Source organism: Schistocerca gregaria, chromosome 2 (genome assembly GCF_023897955.1).
Source record: "Schistocerca gregaria isolate iqSchGreg1 chromosome 2, iqSchGreg1.2, whole genome shotgun sequence".
Taxonomy (NCBI): domain Eukaryota; kingdom Metazoa; phylum Arthropoda; class Insecta; order Orthoptera; family Acrididae; genus Schistocerca; species Schistocerca gregaria.
The window spans coordinates 260,128,596-260,145,310 of record NC_064921.1 but is presented as its reverse complement, the minus strand read 5'-3'; the positions used below and the strand labels follow the sequence as shown (position 1 = coordinate 260,145,310).

At 38.2% G+C, this 16,715-nt stretch overlaps 1 protein-coding gene across 5 annotated transcripts in view; it reads right to left on the bottom strand.

The window, feature by feature from the left end:
- LOC126336827 (RING finger protein 17) overlaps positions 1-16,715 on the bottom strand; it is a 467,240-nt gene that overhangs the window by 71,944 nt on the left and 378,581 nt on the right. For all 5 annotated transcript variants that reach the window (XM_050000889.1, XM_050000891.1, XM_050000890.1 and 2 more), the window contains 4 exons: positions 13,692-13,900; positions 5,804-5,951; positions 3,480-3,692; positions 3,256-3,398 (listed from right to left, as the gene is read on the bottom strand). In XM_050000889.1, the coding sequence (XP_049856846.1) occupies positions 3,256-3,398; positions 3,480-3,692; positions 5,804-5,951; positions 13,692-13,900 (713 nt within the window). The remainder of the gene's footprint in view (positions 1-3,255; positions 3,399-3,479; positions 3,693-5,803; positions 5,952-13,691; positions 13,901-16,715) is intronic.

Below are 16,715 nucleotides of genomic sequence, written 5' to 3'. Positions count from 1 at the left end.
CTGTGCCATCACGTCATCAGGGCTATGCCAGGTAGGACAGTGAGTGGGCATCATCAGCAGCAGTCAAGGGTTCATATGTTGGACTGTGCCACCCACCATCGGCACTCAGCTCTTCGTGGGACTTTGTGACACAGCACTGCTGACCTGCCATCTGTGCCTGCTGTTGCCAATGCTGAATTCCTAGTGGGACTTGGTGCCTCAATCCCAGCCGATGTCCAACCCCTGCCAGACGGCAGTAAGCCAAATTCTGCACACAGCTGTCCCCATACGCTGCTGTGGTGATGCATGAGGCGGCACCAGGGCTCCAAGCCACCACAGGAAGTAGGATGTAACTGACATCAATGATTGTGGCCTCCAGAGGCTGCTGGGCTACTACAGGCCTGCTGTCAGCATCCCAGGGAACCAGCTCAACATACAGGGCAGAAGGCCTTACCCAGAACAAGAGAGGGAGGTGTGTTGCCTCCATGACCTACAACACATCATCCACTGATGTTAAATAGTTGTTATTTACTTACTGTCAAGAGTGTTTCCACTGGGCTCTCCACCCAGTCACCACAGCTCACCCCTCCAAGCAAATCTGCACTCTTCAGATGGCATGAACTAGTCTGTCAAGTTAAAACTGTTTGGCAGATCAGGGAAATTTTGGTTAGGTAATCTTGTAGTATGGTCACGAATATAAATTTAAGAAATCTGTTCTCATTATATACCACATTTTAAACAAAAACCGAGTTACAATAATGTAGATACATGAAGCAGGAATACCTGAGAGATAAGAGTGAACGAGATGTCTAGCTTTGCATCCACTTATAATTATGATCAACATTCTTTGCAACCTGAAAGTACAGATGGCTGCTTTTGAATTTCCACGAAATAAGATTTGGTATTTTAGGTGATAATGAAAGTAGGCATGATTAGTTGTATTTGTTGGTTTCTCATTAATAGAGGATTCTAACATAAAAAAAAACAAAGGGGAGCGTTGGCTTACTTTTGCAATAACATATTCTACATGCTCAGTTGTTTTAATTGCATTACAATCATAAATCTACTGTTATCAAATGTCTGATCAATGAAAGGGATAAATGTGATGTCTTGATTCATTTTTTGAACACTTTGAAATTCTTGTGTGATAGCTTGTTTACTCTTTCTTATAAGCTGATTATTCTGTGCCCGCTGGCTGTATTGTTACTAACTTTGTTTATCAACCGTTGCAGTGTGATCAGTAAATACGGTAAGTTTATACTCATACACAGTTAAACTCAGGTTATTGACATACAAAAGAAAGATAAGGGTCACATTTACTGACCCATAAGGTACAGAACATTTAATTAAATTACTGAACATTCAATTAAATTATGCCCCTGACATTAATGTACATGATGCACACTGTTTACGATACTCTGCAAAGGAATAATGACATTTAGTGCGTATGTAAGGACATCACAGGCACCCAATTGGGAAAAAAAGTTTTAATATTTTTCTTTTAATAAGGCCTAAATATTTACAATTTTGAGGCTAACACAAACTGCCAGGTAACTACTACAAACCATGTAATTTGTAGAAAACAAGATTGACACTAAGTTAATAACACAAAACACAGTATGGAACAAACATTTTTACTCCAAGTAACGTGAGTTAAATCACTTTCAATGAACCAATACAGAACAGTCTTTACGAATATGAGCAATCAGATTTACACAATCTAAGTCTAGTTCCATAATAGTGCTATTACAGTTGTAATTAGTATCAGCATAATGGGAGCATCAGTGCCAATATATGAACTGCAATCTTGCTCTGTAGCAGAGCAATGACCATTCTCACATGATGTATTGCTGCAATCCTTGGAGTCACAGTAGCCACCTCATACAAAGATATTCTTGGCGCCACACACTGTCATTTTCTATGTCACGACATGGGAGGGGGGTTAAAGCCAGAACCAGTTTTGCATAATATTCAAGGAAATTTACCTCTTTTGGAGATAAATAAAATTAATTGCAAAATGAAATTCAGATCTGAGCTGTGCAGGTCTTCATGCCTCGCTGTGATTTCCACTGGCTTACTTATTTTTATCTGTTAAGAGTACTTTCTCAAATGTGATTAAACGTAATTTATTTTTAAAACTCTGATAAATGACTGACAACAGCAGCACAAATTTAGAATTGTTTTATTGTGACATACATCTCGATTTCCAAATAACACAAAAATTCAATATATTGTGTGTACATATGAGTCCTCTTTTGTCGAGAAAACTGTTTTTTATATATTTTTAATTTTTAAGGAAAAACTAATAAAGCCAGCCAAACAACACAGCACATTATGTCCTCTGTCTTTCTTAATAGTTTAAGATCAGAATAAAAATAGTTAATCATCTGATGTAACCAATCTACTACCGGTGCAACAGTAACAGTGCACATGTCGGCTTTGTGTCTCTATAGGAGAATGCTTGGCAGCTCCCAAGCAAGCACTCGAGCCGGGAGATGCTTTCCAAAAGCTGAGCCTGCTTCAAGATGGTCATCTGTGCTTTTCCAAGTAAGGCAGAATAAGTCAGTATTTTTAAAATTTTGAGTCAGAGTTGATGGCCAGCACTTACAACCAGGAGAAATATCAGTGTTGCTGACAGACACATAAAATAGTACACTCACTATCCTAGCTTCCACACCTAATAGTTTCTTCCTCAGGGAGGAGAGAGGAATATATTGAGGAAGTTTAGAAAGGGATGGGAAATCCCTCAGATCCCAGGATGACAGGGACCCACCTATTGAGAGGATTAGGGGATCCTCCTTTTATTTAAATGTATTAGAGTAATAACTGCATAAATATTTGAATTCATGACAAAAAAATAACTGTCAGATTCAAAACCGAAAATTTCTAGATAAAGTGTGCTTCCATTAGTACACAATCTGATTCCTGTAGAATGCCATAGAGTGATTCTCAACCAAACACAAAATTCTCATTTCCTGACATTCTGTGATATAATGTCAAAAAGATACAAAATTTCAAAATGCTTCTGCATAAATTGGTTGCTACTTTGATGTTAAAATTCAAATATCTCCTTGGTGTTTTTGAGGACTTCTCTTTTTTATATAATAACTGTTACTTTGACACAATTAATATTACTAAGGCACACACACAACACACACCAGACATAAAAGACAAATAATTTGTAATAGTAGGTACTAAGTCAAAAATTAATAATATGAATGGGTGATTTACAGATAAATCTTTGATGAATAAGGAACTAATTCAAATATCACTTACAGTTTCAGAGGAATAGCAAGTCCTTGATCTATCAACTTCTGATTCAATGTATTCCACACTTCTGTTGTTGGGTCCAATGGTCCTCCCTCAAAAACATCTTTTACCCAAAGTTCAACAGGAAGCGAATTGTTTTCAATCTCTCCCTGCAAGAAATATTGCTCACATAAAGCAGAAAATTATTGCTTACAAAGGTATATGGGCTCACAGAATTTGTCAAGACTTACCCGTTTAGTGATGTAAAGCTCTGTGTAATTATGAATAAGATCTGCGAGATGTTCACATGCTAAACTTGGCCACTGAGATCTATCTCCAGCTGCTTTTATACCAACTAAGTGACAGGCAATTGCACCACTGTGTACTTCAGAAAATCGAGGATCAAGTGCTTGAATGCAGTTAATGGGAACCTTTGCGTAGGTTGCAAAATCCGTCAGAAAAACCTGGAAAATTTGTTGCAGTCAGGTCAGTAACAAAGTTTGACAAGCACATGTTTGGAGGGTGACGGGCAGAAATAATCACTGATCTGTACATTATCAGATTTCGTACCACAAGCTTTGAACAAAGAGAGAATTACATTTGTACAACCTCTTGTAAGTTTCACCATATTATAGTCTCCTGTGTGTGTGTGTGTGTGTGTGTGTGTGTGTGGAGGGGGGCATGTATGCCCACATGTTCATTTTATATTTGATATGGGGAAAACACTGGAAACCCAAATCTGGATATCATGTGGGAATCTGAACCTCATTTCTCCCAAATGTACCACCTTTTTTGGTATTTTATACCTCTACAGTGGCAAAGTCCACTATTAGGGATGTCACAAAGTGGAAATGCCGAATGCAGTATATCCAAATTTGGCTCTGTGGTAGGCTTATGAAATTAACTGATGGGGACTGCTGAACTCTGAAGCTTACTATACAAATCAATCACCAGACATCTTATCACTATTTTAGAGGTCTTATAATGGAAATAAGATACAGAGATCAGTGACAGAATGATCCACCAAAAGACAACAGAACACAGGTTTCAAATATTATTGATTTCGAAAAGTCCTGGCAGATTAAAACTGTGCACCAGACTATTATACTGGTATCATTACCTTTCGCAGACAAGTGCTCTACTGGCTAAGTCATCCACGCATGACTAATGGCTTGCCTTTGTAGCTTTACATCTGACAGTACCTCTTCTCCTATAGTTGGAAGTCCTACGTGCATAGCAGAAGTACTCCTGAAAGAAGGAATATTCTTGAGAAATAGATTAGTTACATCCTTGAGGACATTTTGAAGGCTGCAGAAGTAGTACTGATGGAAGTAAGGCTGTGAGAGCAAGTCATGAGCCGTACTTGGATAGTTCAGTTGGTAGAGCACTCCACTGCAAAAGACTAAGATCCCAGGTTTGAACTCTTCTTCGGCACACAGTTTTAACCTACCAGGAAATTTCAAATAAGTACACGGCATACTGCAGAAAGAAAATTAATTCTGGATTATTGATTGTCACTGCTTACCTCACTGACTTTTGAGGTTCTGAACAATATCAGCCAACACAGCATGACAAGACAACCTTAACAGTGCAGACAATACCGTTCTCCTCAATGTGACTAACAAGCTACATCATGTGAGTGACAACAAGCAGTTCATAGCTTAACTTAAAGTAGTCAATGGAATAATTTTATTATTATTATTATTATTATTACTACTACTACTACTAACTTAATAAACAAATAGTCGACTACTTTGACAACAGGAGTAAAGCCAAAACAGACACATTGAATGGATTGGTGAGATTAAAACTGATCTGAAATTGGCAGGAATTACACCTCAAGATGTATAAAACTGGAAAACCTTCAGATTCAAAATTCACAAATGGCAAGCTGACCAGGAGGTAAAACCACAGAAAAAGATTGGAACAACATGGTCCCAAGAGAAAAAGGAACCCCACAAGAAGAGAACAAAAGAAATATGGGCACAAAGGAAGGCAAATGCCCACCTCTAACTACTTTGCATAGTCCCAATGGGCTTATTCACAATAATAATTATAATTATAATACAATTATTATTATTATTATTATTATAAAATCAGAGTTGCTTTTTGAGAGACAGTGAATCTGCTCCGCCACTACTTGTATAGCTTTAAACACTTGGACTATAATGAGTATGTTACACATCCCATCATCTGTAACTTCTAAGTTTTTAAATGTCCCTGAAAAGGCATTAAGTTATCACAAACATAATCACTACGTCATAAATGAACAATTTTGTGTAAAATATATTTACACTCAGGACTAACACAATGCGAATGATTTTCACAACTATGACTGTGGAGGTCTTCTATCTAAGACACCTAACTCTATTTCTTATTACTATTTAGAATATTATGAAGACCTTGTACTGCCAACAAAATACGTGAGTGTAACTGTAAAAATTACTTTAAGTTCATTGTCAGCTAATATATAAATATATTTTCTGCTTATGTTGAACCACGAATAATAAAATGTTTGCCCCTTGTTATACACATAAGAAATTACTAAGTACAGAACATTAATTCTTAGTCATACCAAAGCTTCATCATCTGTGATGTTTGTAATAATTCCTCGACACCACAATTTATCTGCAGCATTAAAAACACAGCATTTCTCTCCTTCTTCCCAAGAAGTTTCAATACCGATGGATGTGTTATAGTACTCCTGTAGCTCTTTCATCAATCTGTACAAACAAAAAAGCAAACTATGTTTAATGTTCTTTCATACAAGCATATTACAACTATTTTGCAATCATTCACTGACATGAAAACACAGGTTTTTAAGCCTACAGAGAAATAAGCTGATTTATCCACTATCTAATGAAATCAGCACTGTTACTAACACTCCTCTATCACAGATAGTGACATAATATCTGGTAGCACATGGAAGTTGTGCCATTTTGTGAAGTCTCCATGACTTTACTTGGGCTGACTGACTACTGTACCACATGACACACAGAAAGTTGCTGACAATGATGACAGAGAAAGTGATCAAAGTTCGAGTTTACACACAAATCCAACACGACAAAAAATCCATGACACATTTAAGTTTAAGCTGCAGATTTTTGGCATTCTGAAGTATCTGTTACATGAAATCCTATGACAACCCACATTAAAAACGTATAATGAATGAAACAATGTAATACACTACAAATGAAGTATGTATGTTTATCCTCATATATTTTCAGGTAATTTTTTCTCTGTTATATAAGTGCTACAGCTTTCCCTTCATTCAAGGCAAGTTAGTTTCCCTCACTTTAAATCCATTACTAGTGTAAATTTTCAGTTGCTATTCACTTCTGCTTTACAAATGACAAGTTTCTCTAATTGTGCAGGTATTATTCCATGTCAACATCAAATAAATCTCAAGTCTCATTTCATGTGGTGAGTAACAATCAATTAGAACAATGATGCTTTGTCATTGTTTCATAAACAAAGGTTTCTGTGACAAAAGCAAAAATATGGGCATCATAAATTTTCTTCCCATTGTTTTGTGGTAATATGTCCAAGACTCCTATTCATTCTGGGACGATATAGATTTCAGTAGCATTAAATTTTGGTTAACTTCCCCATTGGATTAAATATACAGAAATTTCTGTACCCTAGTCACATGGAGATCGAAAGCATTTGTTAAGGCAATTGTACTACGAAGTTTAGTAGTAGCTGAGTAACTCTCTCTCTCTCTCTCTCTCTCTCTCTCTCTCTCTCTCTCTCTCTCTCTGTGTGTGTGTGTGTGTGTGTGTGTGTGTGTGTGTTTTTGTTAGAGACAGGGAGGGAGAGAGAGAGAGAGAGAGAGAGAGAGAGAGAGAGAGAGAGAGAGAGAGAGAGAGAGATTTCTCAATCTTATTTATGTACCTATTGATGACCCAGCTTCTCAACTATTAGGTGAGTTGTTCCCTTTACTCCTACGTTATTTATACTTTTCAATATATTTTTTCTGCTTTTTATTGTATTTTTTTGATTTTGGAGTTGCTCCTTGTAACAAGTGCAGTTGGTTGCAGGAATCGCAATGTCAGCCCATAGTTATCAACACTGTACGCACAGACAGGGGAACTTTCGAGGTGGTCACTTGGACACACCTCCATGGATGTTGTAGGTACCAATACAAATAGGAAAAAATGTAAAATAAAAGTTGATGGTTATCAGCATGAGCTTTGCTTTTGGTAAGGAAAGTACTCATTTCAAATAGACATGAACAAAATTTGTGAATTGTTAGTTGGAGTTTCTGTAATGTTATAGCATAAAAGAAAGCTAAATGGGTAACCACAGCAGCTGATCATTTTAATTTAATAATATAACAGGATTTGTAAATGAAAGTTTTTATGGAATGTCAATAAAGTAAAACCTGCTTCAGTGTATTGCCATATTAATTTGCAATGAGTCCATGACACTTTGAAAGACATATGCACTCCTTTAATCTTCTGGCAATGTAAGGAGCAGTTGTTGCAGGTTTTTAGGTGTCAACCGCCATTGATTACCAAATAATGAACAGACAGTTCGACACAGAGAGAGAGAGAGAGAGAGAGAGAGAGAGAGAGAGAGAGAGAGAGAGAGAGGAGTCATAGATCATACTGACATTTAAAAACAGGGTCTGTCATTTGAAATATCTTTTCGGCCACTAAAATTCATCGGAGTGCCAAACCTGTTCACAGAATATAAGTGTCTTACCTCTACTGGTTGTTTGTACATATGGTGTTTATGCATTGCATATTAGCTAGTGACTTTCAACAACAAAATGTATCTCTTGCTAAAAAGAGCAAATGCACTGGTCTACTCTGTTTTACATTAAGTTTTTTGCTATGCATTACTTTCATAATCACACTTTATATTTGCATAAGAATTCACTTCTATTAACCTACATCATTAATAAATCTTGAATACCTCATCAACTAGTGAAAGTTATTTCTCACCAACACTATTATAGCCATATCTTAAACATTGGATTAATTTCTTTCGGTATGGGGAAACCAGCACATGCAAGCATGCTGGAACACAAACAAATATCTTATCTCCCTTATTTCTTTTGCTTCGCCACATTTAGATTACTCAAAACTCAACACACATGTTCACCTCTGCCAAACTTTGTCATTTCATTCCTTGTATTTATAACTTCATTCCTAACTACATTTCCAGAACTGTCCGATAACAGGTTGTAAATTAAATGAATAGTACAAGTATGAGCTGTTCTGGGACTATGGTGTGAGTTTCTATCTTCCATAAGGAATGCTCCACCAATAAACCTCTCACATTAAGTATCTAACCACATGCAGTGAGCTACCTAAAATTGCCCATCATCAAAATCCATAGTTAAATAGCATCTCACAGTATACTTTACGCAAATGTAATTTATTTTTACTTTCTGCACCAACAACACTGCAATAAGAGGTAAATCCCAATGTACCAATTCATGCAGAAATAATGTAATTTAAAAAAAAATTAAATAAATAAATAAAAGCTCATGCTCAATGTTGACAGAACTGCAAGGCTGACAGCACTGTAGGATAATAATTGCCAAAACACAGACACTTGGTACCCAGTTTAACTGTTATGGATGAATGAAAATGGTAACTACAGAGTCATACATTGATGAAATGGGTATGGGTTGTAGAAAAAGATCAGGTAAATTTCAGACACCTAAGCACATTAACTCCTCAGCATACTTATTTTAAACATTGTAATATGTAAATAATTTTATTATATTATAATAATTAATTTTATCATTAGAAAATGGAATTTAATAACAAATATTTAATAAGGAAACTAAAGAACCATGTCATAAATTTTGAAAACCAGAGAATGAAATTATTACATCACTGTTTCAAAAACTCTTAATACAATTATGTACTTGTCTTTACATCCATGATGAGAATTTGATTGTATGTTACAAAAGTCATGTTTATATTGCTTTCTCACAGTATATATTATCAGTGCTGGCAAATTTAGACCAATCAGATGACTAAAATTGGTTTCTGAAGGTAGACAAACTGCTGTACTTTAAGGGATGTTCCTTCATATATCTTCAAATCATCTTCTCAACAACAACAACAATACAGGAATAAAATGAATCCTTCAATGACTGTTTTGACTGAAAAGAACAAATGCATTTCAGAAAGTTATTTTCACAAAAAAGGTAGATATTCTTTCCCCATTCAAAGTAAAAGCATCATTTTAAGTTGCACACTGAAAATATACCAATAGTGAAACTAAGATAGTACAGAAACAAAGCAGCATTGCTAAAGTTGAAGTGGTATGATATTAGACAAAGTGCTTCATACAGAACAGCACAACAGAGTACTGGTCACCCTGTGGCTCCAGCTCCATGCAAGATCCACATGACATGGCAGTTCCATCCTTTCTGACCACAGCAGGCAGTTGTCGCGAGCTACAGCACCTCTGGGTTGCTATCGATACTAAATCCCTCCCCTCTAGAAATCGGTATCTAGGGTTGGTAATGGCTGCGTTTGTGTTACTGCTGGTGTGGTGGGGTGGGAGGTATGGCATAATTTCTTGCCAAGGAATCAAGCAGCATGCCCTCATCTGGACTGGCCAACTACGATGGCTCAGCCTGGCAATGTAGGGGCAATGATGTTGCCAACATCTCAGAAGCATAACGCTGCTCCAGTATAATCGATACTTGAAGAGTCTTGGGTGGTGGGAGCAGCTCTGTGCCCATGGCTCTCACATGAATAAACAATTGTTTGCTCCCTTATGAGTGGACTAATGAGGGTGCAGGTTGTACTGGTGAGTGGGCAGTGTGGAGTTATGGTTAGAGGTGAGGTAGGTGAATGCTGGTGTATCAGGTGGGTCCATGGTCTGGAGGAGGCGAAGGGGGGAGAACACTGACTGTGAATGCAGTCACGACCAGAGTGGGTTCTGGTGATGGATAAGGAGAGAAGGAGTTCATGACTGGGTGTGTCATCCAACAGCAGACATCCCCTATGATATGATAAGCCGCCCCCCCCCCCCCCCCCCCCCCCCCCCGTGGCAACTGAACGTGGGGCCTAGACACAAGGCACCGTTCATACAGGCAGACGTACTTGGGTTGGGCACGCTGTACAAACCGTAGGTCGTAGGTGATCTAGCAACATACCTCATGCAAGATTTTGGATAGACTGTGTCAACATTGTCATTAAGGCCTTGGGCATTTGAGCTTCACATGTTCTGACAATTCTTTAGGTCTCTGGGTTGGAGGCTTGGTGGAAAGGGCAGTGGTCAGGTGTTCAATGTTGTTGTTGTTGTGACAGGAAGTCTTAAACTGTGAAGATGTGAACTGGGGACCTGTTGTCAGACATCACTGTCTGTGGAGCTTCCTCGAAGGCAAAGATTGTAGAGAGGGTACAGATGGTAGCATTGGTGGTTGTTGACGACATACATACCATAATGGGAAAGTTGGAGAGAGCATACATCACCAGTAAACACATAGCTCCCTGAAATTGCCTAACAAAATCAATGCATACCCTCTTCTATTGGTGGTCTTGAGGTGAGCCTGTATCACATTGCAAAATAGTTGTGAAATGTTGTGTCTACTTGTTCTGGTAAGTGCTCCAGCCACCAAGACCACAGTGCTAGCAAAACTTTGTGCAGAACTAGGTCACAGACCAACACTCACATACAATCAATGAGAATGCATCTAGGGTTTGTTGCAGGTGCTGATTATAATCAATGAGAATGTATCTAGGGTTTGTTGCAGGTGCTGACTGAGCACAAAACAGTTTTGTCAATCACACTTCTGTTGGGGGAACAGGAAAGTGGGAATAGGTGCCTGCAGTGGCTTGTCCAACAGTGGGGCATAGCACATTTTGTAGTTATATCTGTTTAAAAACAAAGTCCACCACTGAAGCTGCTGCACTTACTTTTCTGGGAGCTTGGACCGAAATCCAAAAATCGATCTGCAAACAGTTGTGGTCATGAACAGACGGAATCTGCTGCCATACAAATACACATGAAACTTCTTGACACAAATGTGAATGTTTTGGGGGTGTAGGTGATAGATCTTTCGAAGCTGACCAACATTTTAGAGGACAGAACTGTCGCAATCCCATACAGGACACATCTGTCATAATACTCAATCACGGGTGCATAGTATATGGCATCTGTTTTAAGACAATCCTTACAGCATTGAAAAGTTGTTGACAGGATGTCAGCTACACAAATTTGATGCCCTTTTTGAGCAGATGAGATATTTGGGCTGCTTGAGGAATGAACTTCACATAGTAAATGATCTTGTCAAGAAAAAAATAATTGTTTGGGGTTAGTGGGCACTGGCATATTTATTATTGCATCAAAATCGTTGCATGTGGGCATAATACCCTTGCTTCTGGGGCTGTGCCCAAGGGGGAGGGTGGGGGCAGAACTATGTGCACAACCACATGATAAATCAATGATCCTTCGTAGGAAACTTTACAATTCTGACACACAAAATTGGACTAGACTGAATCCTGAGTTTCCCCAACATATAAATAGTTTGAATAATTTACGGGAATGCAGACGAGTAATGTCTTCAACAACTCCCAATATGTCTGTATCGTTTCAACTATTTACATCAACTGTGAAGACAGATCCAAACATCAGTAAGTAATGAACTCTTAACACATCGGTGATATGTCCTACCACACCAAACTGGATTCCAGATCTGAGATTTACAACCTTAATTAGTCTTCAACATTTACATTTTAGAATGTCCATTTTCTCTGAAGTGTTTATGATGCCTCAAAGAGGCATCACCAAGGCATGAATGCACATGTTCAGTAAATGCTTCTGCACTCACCACACCACGCCTTGCCTTGCCTTGCCTATACTGTTTCATCAGCGTGACCATCCTTAGAGGAACACAGATCATTCTCACGAATGACACATATTACACTCAAGAATCTTAAAATGCTCTAAATTGAAATTTTAATGAATTTCTTTCTTGTTTCTATATTAAAGCAGTTGTCTTAACCCTTCAACTGCTGTGGATGAGATTAACTCGTCGAGCACTGCCACTCCCCAAGTGCTGAGGACATGTATAAACATGGCCCCTGGGGTTTCCTAAAGCACTACTGACATCTTCACGTGTTCTGTTCTGCCTACCTCTCACTGCTACAGAGGAGTTACAACCATATCTTGACGAATAAAAATGTTCTGAGCATTTACCATACAAAATATGTACCTCTATGCATGTTACCACTTACAAAAAACCTGGTTTCGATATCTTTAACCATTTATGAAATATGATAATTGTTATGACTACATGATTTATGATGTGCAAGGCCTGAATTGGGGTGCATCACGTAGGACCATCAGTTGGATATTAAAATAGATAACTTGAGCACAAAATGATATATTGTTCTGCTCTCAGTTTTAAATAAAATTTCAATATATTATCCACATTTCATACAAAGCAATGATAAGCCTAAAATGAATCATATCAAAAGTTTACAAAATGCCTTTTTACCACAGCAAACTCTTTAAAATTTTGTGGAATGTTTTACTTAATTTGATGCAGCCCAATAACTATGGCACATAATAAAAAGAAATTCACTTGTTTATTGAACAAATATGGCAGACTGAAAGACGTGCAAAAATCAAGTATTTTCATCTCATAGTTTTCTTAAAATTGGATGATAAGTGTTTCATAGTGGCTTTAATACCGTCTTCAGCAAAAGTAGCAGCTTTTAATAAGTAGTATAGCCATAACAGAGCTGCTCTCAACACAGAATGCAGAAAGCATAGCTGTAGCACCAAAAGGGTTAATAAATTACTTTTATTTCTGAATGCTCTTAAAATCAGCTGATAATTCTTATAAAATTCCTCTGTTGTTGTTAAGGCTATTGGAACTTATTATACTACTTGGGTTTTCTGCTAAAAGGAACTAGTTCTACTTGATGTGCAACACATGGCAGATGATAAGTCTATATGTGACCCAATATCGAGCCTTCTGGAAATCCATTAACAAATATTAAAATATATGGTCACAACCACCTTTTAGAGCACTAACGCATTAAAACTGCTGCATTCTGAATGACCAAGCCTTGACCAGCAAAATTATTCTACAACACCATTATAAAAGAGATACAGATAACAGTATAAATAAAAATATTTTACAAAATCGTGCTCACTTCCCTCGTAACCGTGCCTTTCCAAAAATGTGATTCATCATCTACTGTCCAATCGATAAAATAAACTAAAATGATTTGGTGCATACAATCTCTGAATACTGGCAGTGTGACAACAACTATTCACATGCTTCCTGTACCAGTACATCTCCAGGAACAATCTACCAGGATACAAATATATAAGCAGTGTAACTGTTTGTGTTAGTATCTCAGTATGTCGTGTTTTTTTACTCTTTTTATCAGCTAGACTTGTAACTTTGGTTTCTTAACCCTCAACATGCACCTCCTCCATCTCTCAACTACTTCAACACAAAAAGAAATACTTACTCTGACAATACACCCTCCACGGCATACAATCTCACATAGAAGCAGCTTGGGCTCTCTAAAGCAAGAACAGTCACTCTGAGGTGGAATGGATCAGTATTTTCCTTTATATCTGTGTCTGGAACCACATCAGTCACTTCTGGCAGAGGTTTACTTTGTGCTGCAGCAACTTCTTTTGGCTTTACTTTTGAGATCACTCGTTTTTCAGCTTTCTAAAAACATCATAAAATGGTGTACTATCCTTAAATATATATACTGACTAGTGCAATAAGAACACTATCACCAATATTCATTCTAACTATTTTGGATTGTAAATTTTCAAACAGATCATCACAGATAAGTACATTGTAGTTTTTCAGGTAAGAGATCAGTAACGCTGAATTAACTTCATATTGTGCTGCAGATACATAGATAGCGATGGATCTAACAACATGAAATAAAATATTAAGCACAATTACTTCAGTCAGAAAATCTTACTGGGAAACGAAATGAAGTTTTATGAAAATAAAATAACAGAACATGGAACTATATTAACAAACCGTACATTTCTGCTCCACTTAAACAGTAATTTCTTTAGTTAGGTCATGAACAATCTAATGCTGCATATTTTACTGAAGCCTAAACTATAATGGCATCAAAGTTAACCCAATTTGGAGCTAAATGTGGCAGCATACCATTGTAAATATAATGTTTATAATAAAGTTTTGATTTCAATAACCATTCATCAAGAAAATAAGCTGGTACATATGTATGTTGTGTACACATCAAACCAACACTAATTTAATTACAGTTGTGATCTTCACGGGACAAAATGTTTAGTACTACCAACAGATACATACTAAATTAAATGTTACACAACTGATACATTTTAGAACTAATAGTTCTTTCAACAATAGGGAGACAGGGACAGGTTAAGGAAGGTTAAAAGAAGAGACAGGTCACTCAGACCTTCACTTGTAATGAGGGCAAGTGTCAAACCTAGTGTGTGTCAGCAGTACTACATATTCCAGTATCACAATTTACTAGTTTTCTCAACAGATTTTGCTTTGATACAATTAAATTTAATTACATGTTTTCAAAATATATCAACATAGTTTCCTGACAGTCTGTGCTTCATTGTACAGTGTGGACTGACTTTCCAGTGTGCATGCAATTGGAGAAGCGGTTGGGGAAGTGTGACTGTATCTCTGATGGAGGCAGCAGTGAGTGAGCGGGACAGGACAGAGGGAGACGGATGGGGGTGCGGGAGGGGAGGGTAGCAGTAGATGCTCGCAATAGCACTGCAGTCAGCTGGTGTGGCACACACTGATGATAACATGGCTTGCGATGGGATCACACGACAGACAAAGGGGAGACCGACATGTAGAGGGCGTGCACTGCAGTAAGTTATCGGAGATTGAGGCCAGAAGAAATAAGCATGAAGGATGTGTTGCAAGGGTAACTTTCAATTATGGAGTTCAGAAAACCTGATGGAGGTGGAAGAATCCAGAGGGAATGGTTGTGAACCAGCTACTGAACTTGAAGAAGTTGTGCTCAGCAGCATGTTCTGCCACGGTACATTCAAGTCTGCTCTTGGCCGCAGTTGGCAATAATCATCCTTCTGGTGGACAACTTGCTGGTGGTCATACTCACATAAAATGATATGCACACAATGCAGCAGATACTTCCTTCAACATACTGGTGAGGGAATTTTCATCACTTCATATGCACCACACACAAGTGGCCAGGCTATATGGGAACAATTTTTTTGGACTGGAAGAAATGACAGCTGTCAAAATACAGGTACTGTCAGTGGTTAGTTGGCTTGATATGGACAGATATGTGCATGGAGCCATCAGAGTGGTGGCTGTCATTGTCCAGGAAGGTTGTACATTGGGCTGAGGACAACAAGCGGACGCAAATGGGAGAGAGAGTGTTGAGTTTGTGAAGAAATTAGGATAGTGCATCTTGGCCCTACATCAAAGAACATGAAGACATCATTAATGAACCTGAACCAAATATGAGGTTTGGGAGTCTAAGAAGCTTTTCTACACATAGCCCTTATACAGATTGGCTTAGGAGGGTGCCTTGTAGGGGCCATGACCGTGTTGTGAATCTGTTCGTGTATCTTCTCCTCAAATGAGAATTAATTATGTGTAAGGATGCCATAGGCTGGAGGGAGATGAGATAAGGGAAAGATTATGGGATGTTTCTGAGGATCTAAGAAGAAATTAGAGATTATGTTGGACTTCTGGGATAGGATCACTATGACAGAGCTTGTAGGTGGAGGAGTCAGACAGTTGGCATATATGCCTTCATCAGAGAAAGTCTCTGTGACTCATCACAGTGGTGGAGCTTTTTGTTCGCAGGGAGGATAATTAAATCAGTGGCTGTCTTGAGATTGTGGATGTCTGTTCTTTCTAACATTGAGAATTTTGTAGTCTTAGGAAGGTGTCTGGGGAAAGATTGTGAGGCCAAGCTGCATGCAAGGAATTCCTGGAGGGTGACTGGACAGAGAGGAAAGATCATGATTAAATGGAAGAGTCAGGTTCCAATATTGGGATGCATTCGTAGTAAAGAGGAATATCCACTGATGGGATTGGGAAGAGGGCAGATGGTCTTTTGAGACAAGCATAGTTGAATTTGGGTAAGGGATTAAAGGTGGGGTACCTGGATAGGACTGAAACTTCAGTGAAATTGAGGGTCTTTTGTGAATAAGATGATGACAATGTTTTATGTTTGCTTAAGTTCTGTGTTTCTTATAGTGTTGGGAGTTTTGGAGGACTTGTCAGATGTCAAGGTCAGCAATGCAGTTCCTGGATGCTCTGAGGTATTGGCGAGTTGGTTTACTTGGTGAGGGTGTAGGTGCTGATGTGTAATAGTATCGCAAGGCAGGAATAGGATGTCAACAACTTCGATTATTTTTCGAGCTAGTGTCTAGAGCACTCCTCCAGGTGCATACACAGTAAAGTCTGGGAGATATGGTGTAATAGTTGGGATTGTACAGTGACAGTACCTTGTGGAAGGAGCAAAGGTGGTTCAGGGATA